A 14,967-nucleotide genomic window follows, 5' to 3' on the forward strand; every position below is an offset into this window, starting at 1 on the left:
AAACTGGAATTTTTTGAGAATTAATGTCATTTGTCAGTCCACAGGCAAAGCGTGCATCCCTGGACAACGGACTGGTGTCATTGCTCACAGACTTCCCACCTCTGGTATATAGAGCATTTACAGTAAATATAAACACATGATCTTGAAGCTTTGAGATACAATATTCTTTCTTCAATCCAACCTTCTGGACAGCGATTTCAGGGGTTTAAGAGTATGAGCCATTCCAACACCAATGGTTAATGTTACAGGCCCTGGTACAGACCGGTGTCTGTACAAAGTTATTTGTGACACACAATAATATTACTGGACTAAGAATATCATCTTGAAGCATAATTTACAAAAAAATGTACTTATAGTACAGCTCAAGTAGGGAACATTTTGACTGACCTTTTATAGCGGTCACATTTTAACTAACTTTTCTTCAAGCTTCTAGGAAAATGCATCCGGTCATCTTCAAACTTTGTTTTTTCATCTTAACATGTTTAAAATGAAAAGTAAAGCAAAGTAAAACGTTGTTTATGTAGTTCTAAATTAGGTGAAAACTCATAAAACAAAAAACAATGGCACAAATGCATCTCCACTAAATCCAACAGGAAGGCCACCATGTAGACTGTTTTAAAATTTCACACTCATTAGCACACATATCGCACCTGACAAAGTTTTTTTTTTAATATTTTAGAGGATTATTGTCTAATGTGTTAGAATCACGTTGTCTCATGTGTTAGAATCGCGTTACAGCTGCTCACAGCTCTGGTTGCAGATGGAATTCTCTACCAAAAGACTCATGGAAGGCACACAGATATAACAGGACACCAATTTTAAGGAAGACATACACAGCTCCATCCTTAGGAGCTTGTACTAGTGATTCTTACCAGCAGTTTGAGTTTGATTGTCTTCTTCGATAACTTTATGTCCATCTCTGTACCGCTGCTGCTTGGAGCGAATTCTGTGCATTCTAACAGATATTAAGAGGAAGATAAATTAGTGTTAGCATTGTAAACTGCACAGAATTCTACACATTTAAGACAGTATCTTTTAATGTTTGCCCATATTACCATTAGGTCTGATATTGTCTACCACATTTAAATTCAAATTAAGTTTATGACATAGACAAACTAACATTTTGACTATACATTTGCGATGTCTATATGGTTTAATCAAAACAAAGGCAGTGTCTGCAACCTCCTCCTACTGCCCTTCATGAGTAAATGAGTAAGTACGTGAATTATCAAAATTAATAAGAATGATATTCATCATATGGTGGACCCTTGATTTAACAGTACAAGACTTAGATTTGACAAGAAATAATGTCCAGTCCAATTGGAACACCCCTTTTTACAGTAGCTGTCAAACACTACAGGATTGGTTACAACACCGTTTACAGGTGTAATCAAGGGACTGACATGTATTTTCAGGTTATGCCGCTACTGTCACAGTTAAACAGTAGGCTGGTGCAGGCTCCTAGGTCTGACTACATGGCGGATAATAAAACCATGGAGATTCACAAAATATCTTTGTAGGCACGCAGCTAAAATCGAGCTATGTCAACATTCATAGGATTGAGGATTGAGGCTGTTGTTTACTAATGCTTACCATGCAGTATATGAACACATTTCTTGAATTGCTGTTTTTGGTACAGAATAATACATTTTATTATTTTTTTTGCCAATCCCTCATTGTGAAGGGAATCATATATTCGGTTGTTATCATTATGTGCTTATTTCTTGTCTAGAATAGTGTGCATTGCTATCCATGTATGCAGTCCTTGTTCATCTCGCCCCAGTCCGTAGATAAAGCTGTTGACACAGGAAAGTGTGAGCTGGGACCTTGGCCCAGCTGTTGGTGGCGCCCGACTGGCTCTTTTTGTTATGTCTTGTAATGTGCAATGCTTTGCTGAATGAATAAAAACCAGGCAGGGGCGCTTGAGCAGTTGAATTAGTGCCAGGAACGCGCGAGTTCATTTGCCGAAGCTTTTTCCCTATGCCATGGTATAGAAAAATCAATATTGGCTGGTCTGAGTTACTCTTTTTGTTGCTTAGCAGCTAGGCTTGTCCTAGTCTTCTTTTCGAGATTTCTCTGACTCATTTCTTAAGTTCAGTTGAAAAAAGGGTTTTTAAAGTTTTGGAATTATATTTTATGTAATTTCTCTATTGTTTTGGTTGTTTTTAGTTCATGATTTTCATCACTTTTAATTATTTCTGGAGTGACTGAGGTCAAATACGGAAATGCACCTTTGCCTGAGTGACAACTGCACTCGGCCTAAGGCATTAGCGAGGTACTGTATTTCTTAAATGTATAATTGAAACAGGTTCAAGGTTTTTTTACACTTACAGTATTTTGTATTGTACTGGTCATTTTTTAGGCACTGAAAAAAGTATGGGTCAATAATCTTTGTCCTGCATGATGTGTTTTTAGAACATGAAACACAAAGTGGTACCCACCATAATAATTTTTTCTATCAAGGTTCCATTGTATTTGTGAAAACTGTCACTTCATTTGGGATAAACCACTTTACCAGAGGAAAAATAATCAATCAAAGGCTAAAAGCATGACTGACAAGGTGGCAATCATATCTCACGCACACGTACTGGGTATAATTGGTTATTTTTCCTCAAGAACAGAGGAAATTAGAGAAGAAGGGTCTGGCTGCAGCCACCCACTCAGCTCCTCCGCACAACACCCCTGCTACCACCATCATTAGAGCCTAGATACATCAATCCAATGTTGGAAGTAGGGAAGAGTCCGGGAGTCGATATGTGACATATGACATAGTCAAGAAAACACTGTTGTTACATTGGAGCCGTTGGCAGGTGTCATTTTCTTGTATCTGTTATTGATTTGTTGTGGGCATATTGCTGTGACAGGGCTGTGAGATGCTTGCTGACAGAGAGAGAAAGTGAGAGAGAGAGAGAGCGAGAGATAGAGAGAGAGAGAGAAAGAGAGAGAGGGGCGAGGGCAGAGGGGGTGAAGTGGCTGCTGTACAGAGCAGCGAAGGGCGCAAAGGTAGCCTTACATAGAGTTCCATTGAAATATATGTGAACGCTTTTTGAACCTACTCATTATCCTGGTTGGTCAGCTACAGGCTCCACTCTAGGTCGACGTGCGAGGGCCATTAGCCTTTTAGCCTAAATCGTGTAGCAGCAACTTGTTCTGCTACAAAATTACTGTCTTCTTGAGAGCTACTGTAATATTGCTCTGTGTGAACAGGGATGGACTCGAACATTGGTTTTGTCTGCTTGCTTCTTTCATTGAAAATAATGCCATAAACATAACAACCTCAGCTAAAATTAAATGATGTTGGCTGCAACAGGCGCTGACTGCTACCAGGCAACTAGATTCTGCCCTCTAGCTCAGCTCATTACCGTAATTATTGTAAGTAAGAATATGGCCAATATTAAAATGCACATCTGTTTGTCAAAACTTGACTCATTTCCTTGATGGCTGCAATCTTTCACAAATGTGTTCAAATTATTAAAATCTTTTAGTTACCGTTTAGAGGACACACCCATTCTTGTAGCCTTCATTTCTGGGAAAAAAATGTATAGTTGCGGAATTATGGTAAACATGAAACAGTACATTTAATGTTTATGTAGCATTAGGAGTAAGCCCGGGCTGCAGTGGTGAGGATTGAGGTCTGCAGGGGTTTGGGGACGAGGCGCTGAAAATGGGGGCTGCACACAGACTCTCTTGAATGGAGGCATAAATAAGATGGGGCAACAGAATGATTTTTTTTTCTTTTTTATTTCACAGCTATTTTTGCTCATGTATGACTGCCAGGTAGTACTAACAGTCTAAATAAAGATATGAAACATGTAAAAGTACAGTATTTTATTTTGTTAAGGTTTTTTGACACATTTATCAATAAATACAAATCTGTTTGGTGCCTCCACCTAAGGACAATCATTAGTTTGCTTTGTCCCTAGAGACATTTGTGTCCCCAAATAATTGCTGTGTAAAGCTGTAGAACAGAAAATTCAACAGAGACATTAAACTAAACTATCAAAAATTTATAGAGTACAAAAAAAATAGGTAACAGTACTCATGCTTAGCATTAATTAAGCATTAATAAATACTTAATCTTTCATAAAGCATGTTTCTGACCTGAATGATTGGTATATACCTATAAATGTTTTCCTCATTAACAACTTTTTTTTAATCACACTTAATGATTGTATTTTCATATTTTCTATATGATATAGCCTACAGTATATCATTTAACAACCAAGCATTTATGAAGTAATTTAGGTAGTAATTGTCAATGGTTGTATAATCATTTAAAAAGATTGTGAACAATTAGCAAACAATTTATAAACGTATGTATGCATGTACATAACATAACTAGTAAAACATTAATGTTTTGTTAGTCTAAGTATGTGTTTTAGAAAAATGCAAACAATTCTTTCCTAATAAATTTCTTACAAAAACAGCCCGGGGGGGTGGGGGATGTCCTCTTTGCTTTTAGAGCGTGTAAGTGTAAAGGCATGGCGCTCTCATTGTCAAAGTCTGTGTTAAAAACTTTTTAAATTGCTTTCAACATTCTTTTTTTTCTGAATCAAATAAATGATTACTATGATTAACAAAACAATCAGCATGATGTTTTATACTTTTTCCTCAGGTTAAAATGTTTAATTAATTGGTGCACTGATAAATATGTTCCAGATCATCCAGCCTTCCATCCATTTTCATAGCCGCTTAACCTCACTAGTCGCTAACTTGTTGGTGCCTGGTTACCCTGAACTAATTGCCAGCCAATTGCAGGGCACACAGGCCTGAACAACCATTCATGTACCCAATCACACCCAAGGACAATTTCAAGTGTCCAATACACCTACCATGCATATTTTTGAAATGCGGGAGGAAGCCAGGGTGCCAGGTGAGAACCCACACAGGCACGGGGAGAACATGCAAACTGCACACAGGGAGGCCGAACTGAGCTGTAATTGAGCTTGGGTCTCTGAAGTATGAGTCGGACGAGCTCATCACTCAGTCAGTCATTGGCCATACTAAATTGTCCTTAGGTGTGAATGGGTGAGTGAATGGTTGTTCAGGCCTGTGTGCCCTGCAATTGGCTGGCAATCAGTGAAAGGTGTACCTCACATACTGCCTGAAGTAGCTGGGATAGGCACCAGCAACATGGTATTTATGTGGCGAAATACATTTGAGATAGAACTATCCATGATAAAACATTCCGGTCACACCAAGGCCAAACAAAATAGTAAATTATCTTTAAATTAACACAATTAGCGACTCAACATTAAGCTTGAAACGCCTGACACCCTAATGTGTATTCCTGTGGCCAGAGCAACCGACATTGAAGTTAGTCTTAGGGAGCTGATACGCAAGAGGCCTAGACACAGCTTAGTGCAAACAACACTAAACTCAGATATAGTGATACATGTAGGCTCCGACGACACTAGAGTGAGTCAGTCTGAGATTACAAAGAAGAACATAGCTAGGACTTGTAATCTCGCTAGAAAGATGAGTCGGCATCGAGTTATTGTCTCTGGACCTCTGCCTGCGAGAGGCAATGATAAAATGTTCAGCAGATTATTCTCGCTTAATCGGTGGATGGCTAGTTTCTGTAGGGAGCAAGGTTTCCAGTTTGTAGATAATTGGCCCTCTTTCTGGGGCCGGCCCGACCTGCTATAGATGGATGGCCTTCACCCTAACCAGGAAGGCACAATCACTCTTTCTAGAAACATAAATTACTGTTTGAGCCTTCCATGACTTCTCACATTAGAGCATGTCGGGTCGCAGGCGAGTAGCGAGCCCGCTAGAACGGGTGTGGAGTCGTTAAGGCTAGAGTTAACTGGCACTAGGTTAACTGGCACTAGGCTGGACTGCTACAACACACATAGTAAACTTGATCTAGGTCACTGCAATCCACACACTATTTCAATACCGAATGCTGAATACCCTAGTGATAAGATTTCTGCTGAGGTGGTGTTGATTAAGGAAAGTACCCATGCCTCCTTATGGTCGGATTAGTGACATAGTACCTAAGAAGAATATTAATATTAATACGTGCATTGTAGCCGTCAACAATCGAATTCCTACATTACTAACATTGCGACGAGGTTTTAATTACTCAAAATACAAACCGAGCCCCAGCCATCAAAATCTTGTTAGTATTAGTATTACTAACATTAAGAGTCAGAATAGTTCAGGAAAAATTTACCAGTTTAAATTCGACTTCATAAATATTAGGTCAATCTCCTCAAAAGCCCTTCTTGTAAATACTCTTATTACAGATCACAATTTTAAAGTGCTTGGTCTCTGCGAAACCTGGTTAGAACCAAATGAATTTTTATCATTAAATGAGGCCTCAACCCCAAACTTTGCGGGCTCACATGTTGCCCGTCCTTGTAAAAAAGGGGGAGGTGTTGCCCTAATTTCAGAATCTGGTCTTAAACTTAGCATGAGCACTAATCACACCTTCAAGACATTTGAGGCTCCTGTTATGCGATCGAGCTCCTCACCACCTTTCTATGTGGTAGTTATTTACCGTCTTCCCGGTCCATACTCTGGATTCTTAGATGGATTCCCTGAACTTAAGGCTGATTTAATAACTCATGCAGATAATATATTAATTATGGGTGATTTCAATATTCATACGAACTCCCCATTGGAGCCACTTACTGTAGCATTTAAAGCAATAATTGATGCATTAAGTTTTACACAAATAATTGTCGCGGCGAACGCCCCCATTTTTGACAACTGTCACGTGAGCGCAAGCCGAGCACGTTAATCACGCAGCTGCGCGTAATCAAGGGAAATGAAAGGACTAATTACATAGCCGTGACTAGTTTGGAGTCGGCAATAGACGCCATCGCACCGCAAGGTGATGTCAGGCGCAGATATTAAATTACCATAGAGCTGTGTGTTTTGAACCCTAAGCAAGAACTGAGCAGACAGCCGGTAAGCTCTTGTTTGTTCCTCCGCGTTGCGCATGCGATGTTTGTGTGGTGGCGGAAAGAGGCACGGAGGGGGAGGGGGGGGGCGTTAAATCATTAGGCGTGTGTATTATAGTTAGTAGCTTGCTGAAGTTTCATACTTTGTTGCATTTGCGTGTTAATTGATTTAAAAGTAGTTAGTCTTTAAGGTGAACTGGTAGTTTAATGTCAAACGTGTACTGAGTATTTTGATTATGTAGTATTGTGTATCTGTTTTTATAAGGAATGTGAAAAGAGTTACTGTTTTTTGTTTAAGGTTTTTTACCTATGGCTAAACCTATGCCTATGGTCATGCGTGTGGCTACGGCTAAGGCTCACCCGTGGCCAACATAATAGAAGGATTGAAGAAAATCAAAATAAAAAGGAAAAAAAATAGGAAAAACAAGAGTCTGGTCATTGAGTGGAACCCAGTTAAACGCTCAGCTTTGGTACTACCCCTTCAAGTGTGGGAGAAGCACAGCAAAGAAGTTAGAACACTTGACAATAATAGAAGCAGCAACACACCGGAATGGTAATATCTTAACTAACTGCCTCAAATGTCACAATTTTGCCGTATACTAACACTGTGTGATCATTATCTTATAACATTTGAAGTCCTAGATCAGTGTGGTCTTATTGACCACAACCAAGGCTTTAAGAGCCGTGACATTAACTCATCAACCACAGCTGCACTTTCTGAACTACTGCCTTTCGCAACAGCTGCCTTTCAGTCTTTCACTGGTTCGGTCGATAAAGCTCACAAACAATTTTAATACTGTTATTTTAAATTCCCTAAACTCTACGATTTCATGCGATTCTTTACTCAGGAGATTCAGCTAATAAAGGACGAAATAAAAATAGGCATCGCCACTTACCCCCTCAGGTTCTATGATTTCTGATGCTAGCTCGGACAATCAGGTTCATGAATGTCTGGTAACCCTGTCCCAGTTTGATTTAATATCCCTGGAGTGTCTTACACACCTTGTTAATGCAGCAAAGCCGACATCCTGCATGCTCGCCCCCCTTCCAGGCAAACTCGTTAAAGACTTATTCCCGATCTTAGGGTCATGTGTCTTGAATATTATCAATCTGTCACTCTCCTCTGGCATTTTACCTGAAGTTTTTAAGACGGCTGTCATTCAAGCATTACTTAAGAAACCTCACCCAGATCCTGAAAATCTCTCTAACTATAGACCAGTGTCACATCTTTTGTTTATTGCCGAAATTCTTGAGAAAGTTGTCGCACAACAGCTTAGCGATTTCATGATAGATAACAATAGATTTGATCTGATTGTTTGATTTGATTCCTTCAGTCAGGTTTTAGGATCAACCACTCAACTGAGAAATCCCTTGTAAAAGTGACGAATGATCTTCTCTTAGCCATGGATTCCAACATCTCATCAATATTATTATTACTTGACCTTAGTGCCACATTTGACACGATTGATCATCATATTCTTATAGAACGTCTTAAATCATGTGTTGGTATCTCAGGATCAGCACTTTCTTGGTTCAGATTTTACATCCTGGAAAGGACGCATAGTGTCTCTTATGGCAATGCAATCTCTGAATCTTTCTCCGTCTCATGTGGTGTCCCGCAGGGGTCAGTACTTGTTCCCTTACTTTTCAACATCTACATGATTCCTCTTGGTGATATTATACGTAAACAAACTACTAGTTTTCATTGCTATGCTGATGATACCCAACTATACATGCCTTTATAAATAACAGATCCGTGTAAGTGCAGTAAACTGGAGGAATACCCTGGCGAGATTAAAGAATGGGTGTCTTCCAATTTTCTGCTTCTTAACCCTAGTAAAATAGATGTTAATTATTGGCCCTGCTCATCATCAGTACTTGATTAAGAATACCACGTTGAGCCTGGGTAAATATACTATTTCCCAAAGTAGTTTATTGAGATGTTAACCTTACTCGGATTTTAAAGTGTTCAAATCTCAAATGCAATTGGAATTTACTTTCCAGAGGTAATTTAACACTTCCTGGAAGTTTCGGATCAATATCTTTTTTTCAAGGACTTGTTACAATGTACAATATAAAGCTGTATGTGCCAAAACTTTAAAAAAAAAAAAAGCAAAACTAGGGATTCCAATTTCTGTAACATGATTTTTTAAGCAATCTCCATGTATTGTATCTCATTTTGAAGGGAATTAAATATAGAATTACAATACAGAAATATCTTGATTTTCATTTTTGGACAAATTAGCCTAATTTTGTAGTTGTACACAAACACACACATGCACAGACACATGCACATTAACAAACACACACATCATGCATGCACACATGCAAACACACACACACACACACGCACACAAACACGCGCGTGTGCACGCGCACACAAAATTATGTATATCTTTATATATATATATATATATATATATATATATATATATATATATATATATATATATATATATATATATATATATATATATATATATATATATTGTGGCGGACACTAGGACCATGTCTCTCACCCAGTAGGCATGTCGCTATGATCCTTTGATGCTTTGAACCTGTGGGGGAGCTGTGTGGCGGACACTAGGACCATGTCTCTCACCCAGTAGGCATGTCGCTATGATCCTTTGATGCTTTGAACCTGTGGGGGAGCTGTGTGGCGGACACTAGGACCATGTCTCTCACCCAGTAGGCATGTCACTATGATCCTTTGATGCTTTGAACCTGTTGGCTTTGTCTTTGCTGTTTTGGACTTTGTTGTATGAGTTTTGTGATGGCATGCGAAGAGTAAAGATCTCCACTAGCACAGCAACGTGTGGTTTCTTCGCCTCGCCACAATATATATATTTATATATATATATATATATATATATATATATATATATATATATATATATATATATATATATATATATATATATACATACAGTATATGTATTTATTTATATGTATCAGCTAGTCAAAAATGCAATTATAAAATAAATAAAAGAATAGAAACGTGTTTAATCACATTTGATATGAGCTTATTAATGATGAATTCAAAAAAGTATGACTGTGCTTTGTTCAGTGCTTCTCAATTCTATTTTGCTCAGCCCCCCTCCAGGGAAAAAGAGATAATAAACTGACTATAAATAAGATTATTAACTATAAAAATCATATTATTAACTATAAAAATCATATTTTACCTAAACCTGTATCCTTTTTAACATTAACAAAAGAAAAAAGTAATATAAATCAACTTTCAACTTATTTTTTTGTAATTATTTGTACAGAGTTTATACGGGCTTACACTTCACATGACAAACCAAAGTCTTTTCCCTGGGGTCATTCACGTCCCCCTTGGTATCACCTTGTGCACCCCAGAGGAGCACTTGCTTAGTTAATGGTTAACAGTGTGCACTTATTGTAAAGTACTGATAGAGTGTCACGAAAAAAATAAACATGTCAAACATGAACACTTACGATCTTTTGAGTTGGGATAAGGATTTTATCTCAGCCTGTTGGTGTGACCTTATGTTTTTCATTATAGTGGCTTTGAAGAGCTCAAACCCCCTGCAAATATGGAGATTCCATTAAAAGAACAAAACAAGAGAAATACGTCCTTGGCATTACAGTGATCCCTCGTTTATCGCAGGGGTTACGTTTCAAAAATAACACGCGCAAAGTGAAATTCGTAAAATAGTCAGCTTTATTTTTTTTTATTTTACAATGCAATACACAATATATTTTAAAGGCCAAAATTTATTTAAAACAATACTTTTAATATAGTAATACAAGGTTGGAAACATTGTCACATATTTCACAGTCCCAGCTGTGCCACTCCGCTTTAGTGTCTGTTTCTACTGAAGCCGCAGGAGTCTTTCTCTGAGAGAAGAACATTGTTATGGGTAGCTGTTGGCGCTCTTTCTTTTTCTGAACAAGAAGATTTTTGTAAACGGATATGCCTGGACATCGAATTAAAGTGAAGCCTCTTATAACAAAACACTTGAAATTTCAATTTATTACAAAAGAAATCTAGGTAAAAGTCAGATTTCCAAAAGCTGTGCATTTCTCCGTTGCTGTCTGTGTGCCTACATTAGTGTGCGTGTTTGCTCTCGGCAAGCCTACGAATCACGTGATCGGCTCCCAGACACCAAGTTCTCAATCAATGTGCTTACTAGCCCGTTCTTAACGTGTGCGCACACGGGCGGTTACAGGAGAGACGAAAGCGAGCTTTTGGATCCTCTTTTTAATAAATTGACAAGTGAAAAACCAATACAGTACAGCGTCAATATTTTATTTCTAGACAACAGTAAAGCCCCTGAGCCAATCAGGATTCAGAGCACAATGTACTGTAAAAAATATCCACACTGTAAAAAATCAGTGAAGCAGCGAAGCCATGAAAGATGAACTGCGATAGAGCGAGGGATCACTGTACACCGTACAGATGTCAAATTTCAAAAATGTTCATACAAACCCGCAAATATGAGTGACAACACAGTAATAGCCATGCCAGTAGTATAGTGACACTTTTCGCAAAACAAATGAGGGCTTTTCCTAGTCTCATTTTGGCATATGTCTGGTATTAGAATAGGGGTGCCATTTCCTGCTCAATGTCTCCCTCTTGCACTGATTCCAATGATCAGAATCGTTATCAGGTTTAAACAGAGCTTGCTGAGTAGCTGATCATTTGAATCAGGTTTGTTCCAAGTGGAAGACATCGGAAAATGATTAAGATATGGCTCTCAAGGAACTGCACTTCCCTAAATCAGGATTAGAACATTATTAAAAGTACAGTACATGATGGAAAACAACAGGCATGCAAAAAAAACTGACAATGGTTTCATATAATTTTCTGATTCCAAATTGCCATCTGTCTTTTGTTCAGCACTGTTGTGTAAATTGAACATTATTTGTAAAAATTGGATCTTACCTTGATGCCTGTTTGCGAAATGCCTGCAATTCTGTTACGACATGGATGAAATAGAAACTGAGGAAAACCCTTCTCTGTAGCAAGAGAAAAAGAAAACAAATACTGTCCCAGATGATCCCAGCTTCCTCTATCGGCAGGCTGCAGTTCTTATTACTTACTACGTTAGCTGTCAAGACAAAGAGAACAATAGGCAAACACACAGACAAAAAAAATCTTCTTAGATCGAGAAAAATAATAATACAACTTCCAACTTTCAAAAATTCACCCAGTGCAATGAAGGTTATAAGCTTCTGAAATGGGGCAAACGAGACTTTCAAAATGTGTTAACTTTGTGATTTTTCACACAAAACTATCTATGGGTTCACTGCTTGTAGGAGAAGTCAAAGGGGTCGAGTGGACTTTGGCGGTTTGGTCCTCAGCTACAGTGAAATACCACACACAGCTTAGGCTCTAGTACCAGTCCTGTTGAGAGGGATTAGTCTCACTTCCGCTCTGGAGTTACTCATGGTAGGAGGCGCTGAGCAGGTGTGGGCCTACTTATTGCCTCCTGGCTTGGCACCCGGATTTTGTTCACCCTCGTGGACGAATGGGTAGCCTCCCTTCCAGTTTGGGTGATGGGATCTCATTTGTGCCCATGAACTAAACAATAGTTCTGAAAACCCACCCTTTTTGGAGTGCTGTAGTCCATTACGAACACCTTGTTTACATAAAGATTCTCAAATGTGCATATGGACCCAGGACGCAGTTCAATGATTGACTGTAGTCATATAGTTGGATTTGCAGGAACACGTTTTGGATACTCAGGTAAAGAGATGGGCAGAGCTACCATCTGACTTGTGGTGTACTGGCTCCAATGGTGGGAGAAGATGTAAGTATGACCTGGCAGACCCAAAAAGATTGTGCTAGTTTGCAGGGAACAGGGTCAGAAAGATCTTCAACTTTAACTCCAGGAGAACTTTGCCCACGTCTCAAGGAAGAGGGGTACATTGAGTCCGAGTAGATAAGGAGTGTCCAAGTAGACGAGGGGTGCACAGAGGAAAATCTATTACCGAGTGGTCCAGACCAATAAAATCACGGTATATATTAATCATCCGAAGAATTTAGCCTTCTAAAAGAGCAAAGCAAAGATGTGAGACTTAAGAAAGATCTGTCCAAAAAAAGACTCACAGCTGTCCCCCACCTACTGTACGAAGACGGCTGGGATAGGCACTAACAAGATAGCAAACCAAGTGAGGATAAGCAGGATAAGGAAATGGGTGGATGGATATTTGTTAAGTTCACAATTTGGAAATCAGCACTTACGCTCAAACATATAATGCAAATGGTCATATATAATTCAATAATACTTGAATTTTTACACAAATACCTCATTGCAAATGTCGATGGTACTTACGATCATAATAGCCCTTGACTGTACAAACTAAACTGAAGAGCTGGACCATCCAACAAAAGCCCTTCTGCATTTCAAAAACAAACACACATGCCAAAATCTAAAACAGAGACAGAAACAAAACTAAGAATTAGTTAAATATCAATTTACATGAATTCAAATCAAATACTATTATTTTTTTTTCTAAATTTAGACTTCTATAAAACGTGTTGCTATGCATAGCAGCTCTTTCGGCCTGTGATTGAAGGGGTGTGAATGACTAGCGTGCCACTAACTACTGTAATTTAGGCACACCCAAATAAAACTCCATAAACTAAGAAATGTAGTTCAATACTTACAGCTAAAATGTTTTTTGATATGATGACTGCAACATTATAGATGATGAGACAGTCCCACATGACAAGTCGTGTCCTGGAGGGTTTAACAAATAGTTGGGTCCCAAACAGCAAAAAAAAAAAACAAGCAAGGAGGTATCCCAATCCAAATACAGAGACCCGGGTAGCCCCAGTGATGAAGACCACTGATAGTACACACCAGAATAAGTGGCGAAAAACCAAAACCTTAGCCATGTCCAGATAACTCCTGAAAGAGAGGAATAAAAATGATTCTATAAATTTGTAAAGTGAAATGAGGCCACAGCTTTCGGAAGTGCCCTAGACAAAAACAGTCAAGTAGGAAGCTATCCTTATAATGAAAAGTCATTGATTATTCTTCAGCAGGGCTAAAGTAAACATATAAGGGATGTTGTAAAACTTCAGAATGTGATATGAGCTATAATATGCTATTATGCATGTTCAACTTTTTAAATACTGTTTAGGTATTTTGAACATGCGAGTAAGATTTAAGATCTCTGTCAAAATATGCTAAAGATCAATAGTTCTACCACATGTTCTTGTGGTACAATGTTTTCCAACCTTTACTGAGCTGAGGCGCCCAAGTCATCTGTCACATACAACCCAAGTAAGCCACACTAGACTATACAAAATCAGATGTAAGAAATCAGTACATCTCAGATTGAGATGCAGTTGGATGTGATTATGCTCTTGGCAAGCAGGTGTCCATTTGAAGCTTCAGGAAATGAACCCTTGCTTGAATCACTTGGTTAAAAGGTTTGGAGCTTCTTGAGGCTTCACCTCACCATCACTAGTAAACTGAGGAGGGGATTTGAAAAAACAACTATCCTGACATCCCTCCTCGCAGTTTGCTTTAATCTTTGGGAAGACTAGCCTTATTGACTTGTTTTATCTCAAAGCGGGTGACTGACCAATTGCTTACTCATCATGCCAAGAAACACTGAACATAACCAAATATGCATAATTTAGAAAGAACTTACTCTCTCCCAAAAAATAAAAACTGATGAAACTTTTTACATTAAAAGTGGAACTTCTTCAACAAACAAGAACAGTCCAATTTCCTCGATTCAACCTTTGAGAATCTGTTTCAATATTGAAACATCTAATGACAAGTGAAAAGTAACTTTCTTGCCACCCATTATGCTGGCATTCAATCAAATTACAGAACATTAAAAGAAGGAATGGAGTAGTGAATATACCTGCAGTTAACAAAGTTAGGTGCAGGATTAAAGAGCCGACCTTCCATCGGATCGGGGTTGTCTGTATTGTCTCCAGCCAAAACCACCCATTCCTCGCACTGTTCACATATAAATACTTTCCACTGCTGGGATGCACAAATCAGAAGGACAAAATCCACTGTGGAAGAGACATCACCCATTTGGATGGGACATTAAAAAACAA

The 14,967-nt window shown here is 38.6% G+C and overlaps 1 protein-coding gene across 1 annotated transcript in view; it reads right to left on the reverse strand.

Moving 5' to 3' along the window:
• Positions 1 to 14,967, reverse strand: part of piezo1 (piezo type mechanosensitive ion channel component 1 (Er blood group)) — a 141,451-nt gene that overhangs the window by 66,062 nt on the left and 60,422 nt on the right. The window contains exons 24-29 of the mRNA XM_088420841.1: positions 14,766 to 14,922; positions 13,552 to 13,795; positions 13,217 to 13,313; positions 11,824 to 11,989; positions 10,374 to 10,463; positions 873 to 955 (exon numbers count right to left, since the gene is read on the reverse strand). Coding sequence (XP_088276967.1) covers positions 873 to 955; positions 10,374 to 10,463; positions 11,824 to 11,989; positions 13,217 to 13,313; positions 13,552 to 13,795; positions 14,766 to 14,922 — 837 coding nt within the window. The remainder of the gene's footprint in view (positions 1 to 872; positions 956 to 10,373; positions 10,464 to 11,823; positions 11,990 to 13,216; positions 13,314 to 13,551; positions 13,796 to 14,765; positions 14,923 to 14,967) is intronic.

Source organism: Hippichthys cyanospilos, chromosome 8 (genome assembly GCF_059441005.1).
Source record: "Hippichthys cyanospilos isolate Australia breed blue-spotted pipefish chromosome 8, RoL_Hcya_1.0, whole genome shotgun sequence".
Classification (NCBI taxonomy): domain Eukaryota; kingdom Metazoa; phylum Chordata; class Actinopteri; order Syngnathiformes; family Syngnathidae; genus Hippichthys; species Hippichthys cyanospilos.